Here is a 16,114-nt window from a genome sequence, read left to right on the forward strand (position 1 = left end):
GAAAGGCTAATTCATATATAGTACAGCAGTTGAAATAAATCTAAAACTGTGATGCCATTAAATTTTCTTCAGTTGATTTTGACCCTTCTACAATGAACTATAAACCATCGAGAGGCATGATTAATATGTGCTGCTATACCCAATCACCATGCCCTGTACTAAAGTCTGCTACAGCCTTTGGTATTTCTGAGAAATTCTCATAAATTGAAGTATAACCCACAAGTGCTTCACTTCTGGATGCTCTGTGAGTCTTCAATTCAGCTCCTCAGCAGAATAATGATGATGATGATGATGATGATGATGATGATAATTTAGGTGATTAATAGAAAGTTATATGAGATTAAAAAATGGTTCATAAATACCGACAGATGAAAGATACATTGCATACATTAGAAAATAAGTCTGCTATATTTTCTGGAATTTGGAACATCTGAACCTCTTCCCATGCCACGGTTGTCTCTACTTGATTCCTTATACTCCCCGCTCCCTTCCCAACTCAGAAAAAGCTATTAATGTGCTAGATTAGAAACAATTTCTTGAGGGGCCAAATGTTATATTGCATGGAGTGCACCTCCAGGATACGACCCTCCTCCACTCTTTTCCTTACACGTTTGTGATTTAGACATTGACGGGGTCCAGTCCCAAGGGACAGGCTAGATTTTTTTTTTTTTCCCCCTTTCTCTAAACCTTTTGGATAAGTAAGGACAATCTGGACTGGGGATTGGTAAAACATGATCCCCCTTTGTTTAACTAGATTTGTGAGTAGAACTATGAACAGACTCATTCACAAATTAGGGGGAATAAAGAAGCTAGAATTATATGGGGAAATCTAAACTGTATGATGTACTTCAGATATTTTTTCATATCCACCTATATTGATTGTGCAGACAGCAATTCAATTTTAAATATTTTCTAATAATATTTTTAGTACGTACAGTAGTGTTGGCATTGCTTGAAGGGAAAAGAACAAAGGGTAGGGTAAGTTTTGTGCCAGGATTAGGCTAGGACATGGGAAATCAATCTTATTCTCCCATGTGACTGTTAGGAACTCAACCATTTTAAACATCACCTGGTTCTTCAAAAGCTGTGCACTCTCAGGAAGCTAGAATCAAAGCAGATCTGGAACTTGAACCAGGCAATCAGACATGGGATGTGGACATGCCAGTGTTATTGGCTAATTCAAATGATTGCTCCAAGGGCTTCTATTTGGACTAATGAAATGTTCAAAAATTTTTTGTGATGGTGGTTATGTATTCATATGAATAGTACACTACAACATGGATTTATACACTTTGAGTTGTGAATTTAGAATTTTATGTATGTAAATTATACTCTATCAAAGTATTTACAAATAATCTCTTGGACCATACTGTGCAGAAAATATGGATAAGCAGTAAAATTACTCTATCTCTACTTTTGGGTCATGTCATCGCCTCTCATTTGCCACAGCTCTTGGCACTATTCTACACTTTTACATAACATGGTTGACTTGTACACACAGTTCATTGTCTCAGAGCTAAGTGAAAATACTTAATCATAAAATGACACTAATATCATTCATTTAAACACAAAATCATTTACTTTGGCTTATCCACCTGCCATCCCAGTCCATAGCTCTGAGTGTTCATATGATGTAATTACTTAGATCAATTTCAAGTTATATTTTAACTTCTTGTTAGATTTCTTCATGGATATAAACATGAGTAGTGACATAAAGGGACAGCAATTGGAGAGGAAGCACTGATTTCACCAAGATGTCTGAGAAACATGTTTCAATTCTGCTGTTGCTGCTACAGCTGAGTTGTTGCTTCAGAACTGGGAGCTGTGGAAAGGTGCTGGTGTGGCCCGTGGAGTACAGTCACTGGATGAATTTAAATGTAATCCTGGATGAACTTGTCCGGAGAGGTCATGAGGTGATTGTTCTGAGAAATTCAGCTTCCATTTTCATTGATCCAAGCAAACAAACTAATATTAAATTTGAAACTTTTCCTATTAATGCCAATAAAGATGACCTGGAAGATTTTTTCGTACACTTTGTTAGTACATGGACAAATGCACGCCAGAACTCACAATGGGAATATTTTTCACTACTGCAAAAGCTCTTTTCAGAATATTCTGACAATTGTGAAAATGTCTGTAAAGAAGTAGTTTTCAACAAAACACTCATGACAAAGCTACAAGAGTCAAGATTTGACATCCTTCTTTCAGATGCTGTTGGTCCTTGTGGTGAGCTACTGGCCGAGCTGCTTAAAATACCCTTTGTGTACAGTCTTCGCTTCACTCCTGGCTACACTATGGAAAAATACAGTGGAGGACTTTTAGTGCCCCCTTCCTATGTTCCTATTATTCTTTCTGATTTAAGTGGGAAAATGACATTCATGGAGAGGGTAAACAATATGCTATGTATGCTTTATTTTGACTTCTGGTTTCAAATGCTTAATAAGAAGAGGTGGGACCGATTTTATAGTGAAGTACTAGGTAAGTCATGTTTTTTTGTTGGTAATTTACAGTCCTAACTTTGTTATGATTGTGAATCTGAGGTTGTATGAATATAAAGTCAGAGGAATTTGTCTTTTATGATTAAAAATAGAAAGATAAAATGATTTATTAATCTCTCAGATGTTATGGGTAGATTTATATTCCAGGTCAGTTAGAAACCAGATGCTCATCCCCAGGATATGTCATCCTTGGTCACACACCTCCAAATGGAATACTGAAGATTTCTCTAAGGAATTCCATGTCCATTTTCTCATAATTTACTCGTTGTATAGATAAGCCAAGAGGTAGTTCACTAACATCTTTATTAATTTTTTTTATTTTTTTCTTTCCTAATATCATGATAGGTGGAGACGTGAAGATCAAAGTGCTACATATTTTAGCCCAAGTATCTAAGAATCATTGAGTAAATTGTTTACGTGGTGTGCAAGGGTATCCTTATTTAAAAATTAAAGAATTTTTCAATATAACCTAAATGGTTCTTTCACAATTGAGATATACAATGTTTTATCACAGACTGAAAAACCTATTATTTGAGGATTCTATAGATTCCATATTACATTATTATATCTTTATAAATATCTCATTGAAGAATAGACATATATGTAATTAGTCTATTTTTTTTTTTTAATTTTGACAGGCAGAGTGGACAGTGAGAGAGAGACAGAGAGAAAGGTCTTCCTTTTGCCGTTGGTTCACCCTCCAATGGCCGCCGCGGTAGGCGCGCTGCGGCCAGTGCACCATGCTGATGCAATGGTAGGAGCCAGGTGCTTATCCTGGTCTCCCATGGTGTGCAGGGCCCAAGGCCTTGGGCCATCCTCCACTGCACTCCCTGGCCACAGCGGAGAGCTGGCCTGGAAGAGGGGCAAACGGGACAGGATCGGTGCCCAGACTGGGACTAGAACCCAGTGTGGCGGTGCTGCAAGGCGGATAATTAGTCTATTTTTTTTTTTTTTTTTGACAGGCAGAGTGGACAGTGAGAGAGAGAGACAGAGAGAAAGGTCTTCCTTTGCCGTTGGTTCACCCTCTAATGGCCGCCGCGGTAGCGCGCTGCGGCCAGCGCACCGCGCTGTTCTGATGGCAGGAGCCAGGTGCTTCTCCTGGTCTCCCATGGGGTGCAGGGCCCAAGCACTTGGACCATCCTCCACTGCACTCCCTGGCCACAGCAGAGAGCTGGCCTGGAAGAGGGGCAATCGGGACAGGATCGGTGCCCAGACCAGGACTAGAACCCTGTGTGCCGGCGCCGCAAGGCGGAGGATTAGCCTGTTGAGCCACGGCGCCGGCCTAATTAGTCTATTTTTTAAAATTATCTTTCTTCACTAAAAATGAGTTGAAACTAGGGTGAACACAAATGCACTGTTTTATAATTTAAAAATAAGCGATGATCATAATTATTTATATATCAATTTCTGTGTAAATAAATATTGGTATTTTCTTTGTGTGAACCCAAAACAACAATCAGTACAAGGAACTCAGCCACACTCTTAAAAATCTCACAGTTTGGGGCTGGTGTTGAAGTAAGTGAAACTGCCACTTGGAACTCTTGCATCCCATGCTAGAGTTAATAATTACATTAACTTCCTTCATATATGCTCGGAGGGCAGATGGTGATGGCCTCTGCCGCCCATTTGGGAGAACCACAAGGACTTCATGGTTCCTGGCTTCAGGGTGCCTAGCCTTGTCTGTTGTAACTACTTGGGGAATGAATAAGCAGGTGAAGGTTTCTCCCACCCTCTCTCTGTATGTATTCAAATAAACATAAATGAAGTAGAAGAAGGAGAAGAGGTGGAGGAGGAGAAGGAGAAAAAAGAAGAAGAAAATAAGCAGGAGGAGAGGACAAAGAAGACCTCACAGTTCACCCGGAAAGCCCATACTGGCTCCAGCTTGCTAAATGGCAGAAACCAGACTGAATACTGCCAGGAAAGTTCTATTCAAGGTTATGATCCATTCTGTATCTAACATAGTTGTTTAAATTTGCATTTGCTACTTTTTCAACTTTACAGAAGAAATACACATCTAATCCTATGGTGGATTATTATATTGAGCATGGTTTTGTATACACTGAGGTGATACTAGAGACACAAGCTCTCTTTTCACTGGGTTTGTATACATCTAATATGTAAACAATGTGTACAGGGTACTTATAATTTATATTATGCACGAATAAACATATTTGTGTTTCAATGCACAGATATTTCATGCGTCACTGACTGTATCACTTCAACATCTCTCAGAACTTTACGTGCAATACTTCACATCACAATTCTGTCTTTACCCTGCCTTTTCTCTCCCCATTCAGGAAGACCTGTTACATTCTCAGAGCTAGTGGGGAAAGCTGACATGTGGCTCATTCGAAGCTACTGGGACTTGGAGTTTCCTCGCCCAACCTTACCAAATATTCATTTTGTTGGAGGGCTCCACTGCAAACCTGCCAAACCTCTGCCCAAGGTAAACAGATTCCTATTTGCTCTGTTCTGTTTGTTTTGCATTTTCAGTGGACATGATCTTTCATTGTTCATTTAGAACATTTGGCTCATAGGGAGAAAGTTATGAAAACCAGGTAAAGTGGCCTGTTAATTACAATGAGATATAGTGGCCTGTTAATTACAAACACATATCTTCTAGACAATCACAATATTCAGATTTCATAATCATTGGAGAACCATGTGGATTACCCAAGAGATTTTGCAAAAAAAAAAAAAAAAAAAAAAAAAAAGCAGAGTTTGGTATAAGAAAATTAAGTTGACTATAAGGTTGATTTCTCTAGAGAGAGAATTTGTATGCAGAAAAAAGGAATAAGTTAAATTACCTAGTGAGGGCATTGGAGAGAGGACCTGAGAGGAGACAAACTGTGGAGAGATATGACCAAATGAGGGAAATATGGTTTTCTTCTTAGAACTGTATATATGAAATACATGAAACATGTTCTAATATTTTAATAAAGTTTTTTTTTTAAATCCTGCGATATACAGTGATGACTCATCTGCACAGAGCCAGAGCCAAGACTGAGGAAAGAGGAATCACTCAGGAGGTTGCTGTAAGAGTTCAGACACCGGGGCCGGTGTTGTGGCACAGTGGGTAAAGCCACTGCCTGCAACACGGGTATCAATAAAGCTGCCAGCTCCAGCTGATTCCCTTCCTATCCATCTCCCTGCTCATGGCCTTTGAAATCAGTGGCAGATAGCCTAAATGAGTGCACTCCTGCCACCCACATGAAAGACCCGGATGAAGCTCCTGGCTCTTGGCTTCAGCCTGGCCTAGCCTTAGCCATTGTTGCCCTTTGGAGATAGAACCATGAAATGGAAGATTCATTCTCTCTCTCTCTCGCTCGCTCTCTTTCTCTCTCTCTGTCTGTTCTTCTCTCATTGTTTCTCTCTCTCTCTCTTAGTAACTTTGACTTTCAAAAAAATAAGTAACCCTTAAAGCACACACACTCACACATACACACAGTTTCACGACAGATGATAGATAACTAAATGTCAAAATTCATAAACAAGATTATTCCTGGTCATCTAAGAATACCATCCACATGTCGTGCTGTGTGAGAGTGTGAGAAATATGGTTATTAGAACAAGTTAAAAATAGAAATGTGTGACACCCAAAGGAACTGATTTTAGTGTGAAACATCTGCAATTCTGTATATTGCAGCACTGCTCACATTAGCCAATAAACGGATACAACCCATGTATCCATCCACTGATGAAGACATAAAGGAAATATGTTAATTATACACAGTGGAATTCCATTTGTTCATTCTTAAGTTGAATAATAAATGGTTAGGAAAAGTAATACAAAGAGTTGAAGGACAAGGGAAACAATGAGATGGGTGGATAATAATTTGAAATAATATAGGTATGAGATTTGAATCAAAGTCATTGATTGTGAAATCTCTTTTATTCTTTTGTTTTTACTACCTTTATTCCCCATAATAACTTGATTTTTCATAAATTATCAAATTTTCAGATAATCTCTACTCTTTGAGAAATTAGACAAGTGAGAATCTTAAAATAGCGTCTATGTTTGGTCATATAATATACTGATATGAAAATATAAGGAGGAAATAACATGTGTAATCAATAGGTACAGCAGTTATTTCTAAAATAAATATTGGAAATAAACTAAATAGCCAGTATTACAAGGAATGAACAAATAACATATATATGAGTATGCCACACCATCACAATTCGTTTAGCAAAGAATCCTTAACAACACCAAATCATTCCAAAAAGGAGGTTTGTTGAAAACAGCAGAGCAAAGAAGATAAATAGAAAAAGATCATATTTTTCTCATACAAAAGAAATGTGGATTAGGATTACATTTCTTTAATATATATCCTAGAATGTACATTGTGTTTAAAGTTCAGTTATCAGAAGAAAAAACATGTGTGACATGGTTTGCACACCAATACATTTACACTAAGAAATGGATAAGTGGCAAATCTTGCATACTATGGATTTACATCAGCTACTACTCCAATAATTCCTGATAATACTGTTATTTCCTTTGTTGTTGTTAGCAATCTTTTCACTAGTGTTTGCTGTGTGGCTGCTCTTTTGTGATGGAGCAAATTTTTTCTTCTCAGGAAATGGAAGAGTTTGTGCAGAGCTCTGGAGAAGCGGGAGTGGTGGTGTTTTCCCTGGGGTCCATGGTCAGCAACATGACGGAAGAAAGGGCCAATGCGGTCGCATCGGCCTTTGCCCAGCTGCCACAAAAGGTGAGAAAAAGTGTCCTAATGGTGGGTGGCTACTGGATGATTCTGTTTAACTCTGTAAAGGGACTGATTACAGAAACTTCTTTTTTGAAATGTAAACTGTTATGATAGTTTTAATTCTACTTAGATAACAGCTTAAAAATACAGACTTCTAAGATATTAAAATAGTGCTGAGGTTTTTGATTTCAAATAAGTCTGGTATATCTTTTGTGATTAGAAATAAATATATTTGAGATACAGCATAAACTTTAAGTTTCTTGAAAAGACTTATTTATTTATTTATTTGAAAGATAGAGAATACACAGAGACAGAGGCAGAGAGAGAAGTCTTTCATGCACTGTTCACTCCCCAAACAGCCATAATGGCTGGAGCTGTGCCTATCCAAAGACAGGAACCAGGAGCTTCTTCCAGGTCTCCCAGGTGGATTCAAAGCCCAAGGACTTGGGCCATCTTCTGCTTTCCTGTGCCATAGCAGAGAGTTGGATAGGAAGTGGAGCAGCCAGGACTAGAATCCACAGCGCCCATATGGAATGCCAGCACTGCAGGTGGTAACTTTACCCACTATACCACAGGCTGGCCCCAAAGGCTTAACATTATCCTAAAAAAGCAGACAGGTACATAGAAATCATCTGATTTTACCCTATCCTTTGATCTTTTCCCTTCAAGCAATGCCAACACTATTGTACGTACTAAAAATATTATTAGAAAATATTTAAAATTGAATTGCTGTCTGCACAATCAATATAGGTGGATATGAAAAAATATCTGAAGTACATCATACAGTTTAGATTTCCCCATATAATTCTAGCTTCTTTATTCCCCCTAATTTGTGAATGAGTCTGTTCATAGTTCTACTCACAAATCTAGTTAAACAAAGGGGGATCATGTTTTGCCAATCCCCAGTCCAGATTGTCCTTACTTTTCCAAAAGGTTTAGAGAAAGGGGGAAAAAAAAAATCTAACCTGTCCCTTGGGACTGGACCCCGTCAATGTCTAAATCACAAACGTGTAAGGAAAAGAGTGGAGGAGGGTCGTATCCTGGAGGTGCACTCCATGCAATATAACATTTGGCCCCTCAAGAAATTGTTTCTAATCCAGCACATTAATAGCTTTTTCTGAGTTGGGAAGGGAGCGGGGAGTATAAGGAATCAAGTAGAGACAACCGTGGCATGGGAAGAGGTTCAGATGTTCCAAATTCCAGAAAATATAGCAGACAAATTTTCTAATGTATGCAATGTATCTTTCATCTGTCGGTATTTATGAACCATTTTTTAATCTCATATAAGTTTCTATTAATCACCTAAATCATCATCATCATCATCATTATTCTGCTGAGGAGCTGAATTGAAGACTCACAGAGCATCCAGAAGTGAAGCACTTGTGGGTTATACTTCAATTTATGAGAATTTCTCAGAAATACCAAAGGCTGTAGCAGACTTTAGTACAGGGCATGGTGATTGGGTATAGCAGCACATATTAATCATGCCTCTCGATGGTTTATAGTTCATTGTAGAAGGGTCAAAATCAACTGAAGAAAATTTAATGGCATCACAGTTTTAGATTTATTTCAACTGCTGTACTATATATGAATTAGCCTTTCCCTGTACTTTTAAAATATTTCCAACTCTAGCAAGAATTATCATATTTTGGATTCATTTCAAAATTGCAACTTGAAATTCTTCCTAGAAATAGTGTTTAATAATTTGTAATCTAAAACAAATGATGTGTAGTTCCTAAGCAGAATTAATTTATTTCTCACATATTTATGATCATACAGAATTGCTTTTGATCAATTAAAAGATGTCACAGCATAAAGAAATTATGAAAACATGGATATAACTAAACTTCCACTCTATTTTTAACTAAAAACCTTACTATTATAAATGGAAGATTATTATAACAGAAAATACACATTTTTAACATGAAAAGTATGCACTGTATTTCAATACTTGAATTTTTCATTCATCATCTCGCATAACTAAGCAGCTACATGTGAAACATCATGGTTACTTTCCACACCTGACTGCATATAAAACAAGTATGGGAAAGGAAGCGCTCTGTTGACTTCAGACATTCTGTAATTCTCAGCACTTAACCCCTCATTCTTCTTTCCTGTGGACAGCAATTAGCCAGGTGACCTCTGAAACGCACTCGAATTGCAATACACTATCATTTGAAATTAAGCTCACGGGTTAGCTATTCCCTTTATCTACCAGGTCATATGGAGATTTGACGGTCAGAAACCAGAGACATTAGGACCCAACACTCGGATCTATGACTGGATCCCCCAGAATGATCTTCTTGGTAAGACTCTGGAGAACAATTGCTGCAAATACGAATAAAAGCCAATTCGGATAATAGTTAAACTGAAAACTGCATGGCCATATCTTATTGAGAAACTCAGCATCAAACATATTTAAATTTATTTTCTAGTTCTGGGAGATATATAATAACCTACAACACTGAGCATTTTCTTAAATGCACATTCACATGATTTATGGCTGGAATCAAAATATCTTTCACTTCCAACAATTTCCTGCATTCTCTGTCTCCTAATTCCAATATTATTTTTGTCCTCTCACTGTGTTGTTTTCGAATGCCTCTGAAAAATAATACACTTTGTTATTGTGAATGATCCTGCATTTTCCATGGGAAAGCCTTTCTTGTGAAGTGTTGGCATGTTTCAAAATGAAGTGCTGCCTGTGCTTTCTTGCTTTTCAGTACTGCCACCGTGCCACTCCTGGTTGTTTTGGGCACCTCAAAAACAGACTTAGTGAATGCACTATATCTTTTTGTTTTGTTTCTTTGTTTTTTTTTTTTTTTTGCTTTTTTGAATTTCCCTTAATTTTATTAATTTAATTTAATTTAATTTTCCCCAAAGAATCCTTTAGTTAAGGAATACAAACTCCATATGTTTCATAAGTACAACTATAGGAATACTGTGATTTCATACCCATCCTCCCACCCACATTCCCAACCTTCCACCTCCTCCTTCTCCCATTCTCATTCCCATTCTTCATTAAGATCCATTTTTGATTAACTTTATGTGCAGAAGACCAGCTCTATGCTAAATAAAGAGCTCTACAATTTGCATAAAACACTGTTCCTCAACAATAGAGACAACTGCTGTTCAAAGTTACTGCATCTTGAAGATAATTTCGCTTATTTTTTAGAAACTTAATTAACTTTACAGAAACATCTAAGAATTAACTGTAATTAACTTTACAGAAACATCCAAAGAACAGCCAATACATCTTTGACAAGCACTTAGACATGATTATAATACAACTCTTTGAATACAGAGGTCCTGCATGGGAAGTTAGAGCACAGTGACTCCTGTTCTAAATTTAACAATTAACACTGTAATGTAAGATGTCAGAGATCACCCGAGGCTCTTGACATGAACTGCATAGGTTCTGAAAGCCTGTTGAATCCAGACTCCATCAGTATTTAGACAAGGCCATGAGCAACGTGGAAATTCTCTTCTCCCTTCAGAGAAAAGCAGCTCTGAAATCGGACATGACCCCCTAAAATCTTCTCTGAAATGTGGCCCCTTTTAGAGTTCCCCAGAATCGGCATTGGGGTGCTACATATGCTACCAGAATTTGGGTGCCATATGATTTCCCCATGTGCTTATTAATAAATCTTCAATATTAATAAGCCTGAGAGGGTTCTTGCCTAATATTTATAGAAGAATTCTAAATATGGGCACAAATAAATGCAGCACATGATACATTTTAAGCTTTTATTTAGTGAGAATGATGCATAGGAGAGTGAGAGCTTTATTTTAAGAGATAGGTAAATATGGGTTCATACGGAGCACCAGGAACCAGCCAGGTGAGGAGCATCTAGGCATGGAAGCTTAGGGTGCGTGGTCCAAAGGCCATTCACCCTGGAGGCGCAGGGCTACAGCAAGCTCCCTAGTGGCAAGAGCTCAGGCAAAGAGAAGGGGCAGACAAACTGTGTCCCAGGATTATTTTATACCCACCACCAAAGGGGAGTAGTTAATTAACCTGATAGGCTGGTGGGCACCCAAGTGTGGTCAGGTAGAGGGATGGGGTCACACAGGGGCGTGGTGAAAGTATCAGGTAGTGTGTGAGGTCACACAGGGGCGTGGCGAAGAGATGGTCTTCCAACTCACAAACCTAATCAGTTTTGACCTATGTGCCTGCCTACTTCACCTCCTTCTTTGATGACCACTTCTTTCCTCTGGGGGGTCTCGCCCAATGAGGTCTTTCATATAAGACAATTTGTTGCCACAGTGTCTTGGTTTTCCATGCCTGAAATGGACTTTTCATCCAGACCAGAATGCTTTAAGGGCTGATGCTGAGGTCAGAGGAATACACTATATCTTTCAAAAAAATGTTCAAAATGCACTCAGCTTCTATTTTTGAAAATGAATTTTATTTTTTTTCTGGAATATCCTCTTTCTTTGTGTTAATCTTTTATTCACTGCTCAAGTCTTAAATTTCATACTTCCTCTTCCACATAGTCTTCACTTATCTCTCCAATGTACTTAGGAAGAGGTGTACTCTTCTTATTGATCTGAAAGCAATCTAAATGTAGTTTTCATGCTCTCATGATCTGTTATCTAAGGATAATGGTTCTCTCCAGTGTGTAATTCTGTGCATATCTCATTTCATTTCTGAGACATGCATAATAATCGTATTGAAAATCCCTCAATCCTAGGTCATCCAAAAACCAAAGCTTTTGTAACTCATGGTGGAGCCAATGGCATCTATGAGGCAATCCACCATGGCATCCCTATGGTGGGTCTTCCTCTGTTTGGGGAGCAACCTGATAATATTGCCCACATGACGGCCAAGGGGGCAGCCATTAGGCTGAACTGGAAAACAATGTCAAGTGCAGATCTGCTCAATGCCTTGAAGACAGTCATTCATGACCCCTCGTGAGTATTACTTTCATTAAATCTATGTAATATTTATATATAAATGTTCACCTGAAGGCCAAGACTGCAGCAGTTGAGTGTGAAAATGAGCAAAAACAAGTTGTGTACAAATTTTCTGCAAGTTGGAAGGAAATTGTCAAATAGTTCTTGTGATTTTCATAATGTTTTTGAGCAGATTAAAGAGACGGGTTTGTCATAGATTACCCGATAGTGTGCATATCTGAAATAGCCTAGAAATGGAATGAGAGGTGTAACTGAAGATGACTAAAACAGGATTAAACGAAAGCATTAAGAACACAAATGCAGCAGGTAAACACAAATGTTATAGAAGAACTCACCTACTTTAAGCACATTTACGAGTTTTTTTTTTTTCTGGTATTTTTTTAAGATTTATTCATTTATTTTAAAGTAAGAGTTACATAGAAAGAGGAGAGGCAGAGAGAGAGGTCTTCCATCTCCTCGTTCACTCTCCAATTTGGCCACAATGGCCAGAGCTGTGCTGATCCAAAGGCATCAGCCAGGGACCAGGAGCTTCTTCCGGGTCTCCACATGCGTACAGAGGCCCAAAGGCTTAAGGCATTTTCTACTGCTTTCCCAGGCCACAGCAGAGAGCTGGATTGGAAATGGAGCAGCCTGTACTCGAAGCAGTGCATATATGGGATGCTGGCACTGCAGGAGGTAGATTTACCCGCTATGCCAAAGCAAGGACCCTTCAGCAAGGGCATTTATAAAATGATATTTTTAAAATAAATTCTACCATGTATATTTCAGATATATAACATGATGTTATGGGTTATGTGTATAGTCAAAAGGTTCCTATAGAGAAGCAGCTTAACCTATTCATGATCTCACATGGTAGTTTCTTATTTTTCTTTTTAAAATTCTAAAATGGTTTATTTTCCAGAAGCCAGCATGTCATAGTCAATTTCTAATTTCCATTACATTTATTGCTTTGCCAAGTTTCTATGCTAACATTCTGATCCTGCTACTGGTATTGGTAAACAACTTGGATTTTCAGATTTACTCCTCTGAAAATTGTCTTCCTCCTGTTCATTCTTAATGGTAGGAAGAGGATTTCCCTCCACTGCGATTGTTCCCATGTCATGCTATAGCACTTTATGGTTTAGATTTGGTAAGCCACATTGCTACATTCCAACACTAGCAATGTCTCAAAGTAAAATGCTGAGTACTCTCTAAATGCTAAGATCATAATACTAAAACAAAAACAACAACAATAATAAAAACATTTATTGATGGTCTAATATATGCGAAGAATAATTGAAAGTATTCTAAGAATCACTGTTTTATTACTCAGAACATTAGAATAAGAAAGGTACTATTCCTATCCATTCTATTTAGAAATGAACAACTAGGAAGAGAGAAGTTTATAGAAAGGACAAGGAAGTGTCAGAATCAGGGTTCAAACCAATGTAGTTAATTCATTAAGATACCTTAGTAGTTGTAAGCATTTATCCATTGATACAAGGCCAATATCCCTACTGTGGTCGATGCAAACCTTATCGACTTTGCCCAGAAATATAACTGTGTTTTTTCATGGATCTGCCTACTACATCCTCATTTTAATATTGTTTTGAACCTTGTACATAAAATCCTCCCTAATTCCTAGTCTATAGTTCCAGTTCTACACATTCATCAATTTTTGTTTTTGTTTTTGTGTTTTCTTCTTTTTTTTAATTTTTTTTTTGACAGGCAGAGTGGACAGTGAGAGAGAGAGACAGAGAGAAAGGTCTTCCTTTTGCCGTTGGTTCACCCTCCATGGCCGCCACGGTAGGCGTGCTGCGGCCGGCGCACCGCGCTGATCCGATGGCAGGATCTAGGTGCTTATCCTAGTCTCCCATGGGGTGCGGGGCCCAAGCACTTGGGCCATCCTCTACTGCATTCCCTGGCCACAGCAGAGAGCTGGTCTGGAAGAGGGGCAACCAGGACAGGATCGGTGCCCCGACCAGGACTAGAACCCAGTGTGCCAGTGCTGCAAGGCGGAGGATTAGCCTAGTGAGCTGCGGTGCCGGCTTGTGTTTTCTTCTTCTTACATTTAGGACTAAGTGATCCCAATTCCTAGGATGTAATGTTGGCAAAACTTATCTTACCCAAGTTCTGTATGTATATTGAATATGTACAAATTGAATTTTATGCATCTAATAAATTCTAGCCTATTAGTTAAGATCAGTATGTTAACCCTCAAAGAAAATATCATTTTTCTTCCATGTTTATGTGACATGCATTTTACCATCTATGTGAAAATATCAGATATCAATTTTTTGTATTTCATTCTGTAATTTGTTGTCTACTGGTTTTCCCTGCAGCTATAAAGAGAATGTCATGACATTATCCAGTATTCACCATGATCAGCCCATGAAGCCGCTGGATCGAGCAGTCTTCTGGATCGAGTATGTCATGCGGCACAAAGGAGCAAAACACCTTAGGGTTGCAGCCCATGACCTCACCTGGTTCCAGTACCACTCTTTGGATGTGATTGGGTTCCTGGTGTCCTGTGCAGCATTTCTGCTTTTTCTTGTCATAAAAAGCTATTTGTTTGTTTATCAAAAGCTCCTTAAGATAGGAAAGAAGCAAAAGAGGGATTAGAGCTCTTTACACCTGTGGGTGTCAGATAAATCAGACTGTTCCATTTAATTCAAGGACTTTGGATCAAGATGTGACAAGTGACAAGATTGGCACATTTTTTGAGAATTGTGCCCTTTAGATTATTACATATATAATTTTTGAATTGGCATTAATATACTAGTCTATTTCCAGAAATCCATAATAAGTTCTAGTTTAATGCTGAATGAGGCAGAATATCATAAATCAGAAAAAAACAAAAAAGCAAAAAATGAGATCCTTTAAAGTAGGTTATTCGAGAAGAACAAGAAGCATGAATTTTCCATTCATTCAGAAGTAGCTTCTATTTGACTAAAATACCATCATGTGGACCATATGTGTCTGTGTCAAAGAAAACCAGAGTGAGATCCTTGTTAACATGTGCATGATAATTTATTCAGATCACTGGAGCATGTGAAAAGAAGCTCTTGTATACACTGACCTCAACATCACCTAGGGCAGAAGTGGCTGACATTTTAAAATAAATAAAACACATACATTGGATAGTGAAGAATACTGCTTCTCAAAAGAGTCCAGGGAAATTAATGGTAATGGAAAACTGCTCAAAGTGGGTTGGTAAGGTAGGGTACACATGTCTTTTTTTTTTCCTATTGGCAGTATTGTATTTTTTTTTTAGCAAAGAAGAAACACAGAGCCTGAACTCCCCTTACTGTTATAATCCTAGTAGATGGAAAGCAAGCTACACAGTGAATATTATGTCCTTTGTCTCATATGGAGTTAAAATTGCACATATATCATGAAATGCAAAATATATAATCATGGATTTTGTTTCTTTGTTTTAAAAATATGAATGGCCCAGCTAGCTTCTTATTGAAATCCATGTAACAGAAAAATGTTTGGTAAGAAATATGAGATATTTTCCACATGATTCCTTGAGTATGCTTGAGGTACAGTTTTCACTTTATTGAATGAACCTGTGTTACCAGATAATATGGCACAAAATAAAAGGACAGGGCACTTCATATTAGTTAAGACTGATGACTAAAAGTCCGTAAGTGTTGTCCAGTCCTGAGGACTATGTTGTTAGAAGAGTCCCATTCTCCTTGCTTAGTATCTTCCATTTCTCCTTGCCTTGTCAGATATTTGGAACTGATTCAATTCCTGGGATACATATAATGTGAAAATCAGAACTTTGAAATATCATTTTATGTATTATTTCCTAACAAGGATATAATTGGTGGAATAAATATATAAATATTACATATGAAAAAGGTTTGAAGTCTATTTTAGATGAAGTGTTTAAATGGCAAAACGTTTCATAGGAATCTAGTGACCATGAAGCAGGCAATATGCACAATTCTGGTGATTGCAGCAACAAAGCAAGTAACTTGTGTTCAGTGTTTTCCTCACTGGCTCCCT

General features: G+C 38.0%; 1 protein-coding gene across 1 annotated transcript; it reads left to right on the top strand.

Annotated features, from left to right (window-relative positions):
• Positions 1-1,726: 1,726 nt before the first annotated feature.
• On the top strand, positions 1,727-15,722 carry LOC133765132 (UDP-glucuronosyltransferase 2B14-like). Its single transcript, XM_062198752.1, has 6 exons — positions 1,727-2,478; positions 4,796-4,944; positions 7,079-7,210; positions 9,423-9,510; positions 11,896-12,115; positions 14,440-15,722. The coding sequence occupies exons 1-6, from the start codon at positions 1,755-1,757 to the stop codon at positions 14,717-14,719; spliced, it is 1,593 nt and encodes a 530-aa protein (XP_062054736.1). The 5' UTR covers positions 1,727-1,754; the 3' UTR covers positions 14,720-15,722.
• Positions 15,723-16,114: the final 392 nt, after the last annotated feature.

This window comes from Lepus europaeus, chromosome 8 (genome assembly GCF_033115175.1).
Source record: "Lepus europaeus isolate LE1 chromosome 8, mLepTim1.pri, whole genome shotgun sequence".
Lineage (NCBI taxonomy): Eukaryota > Metazoa > Chordata > Mammalia > Lagomorpha > Leporidae > Lepus > Lepus europaeus.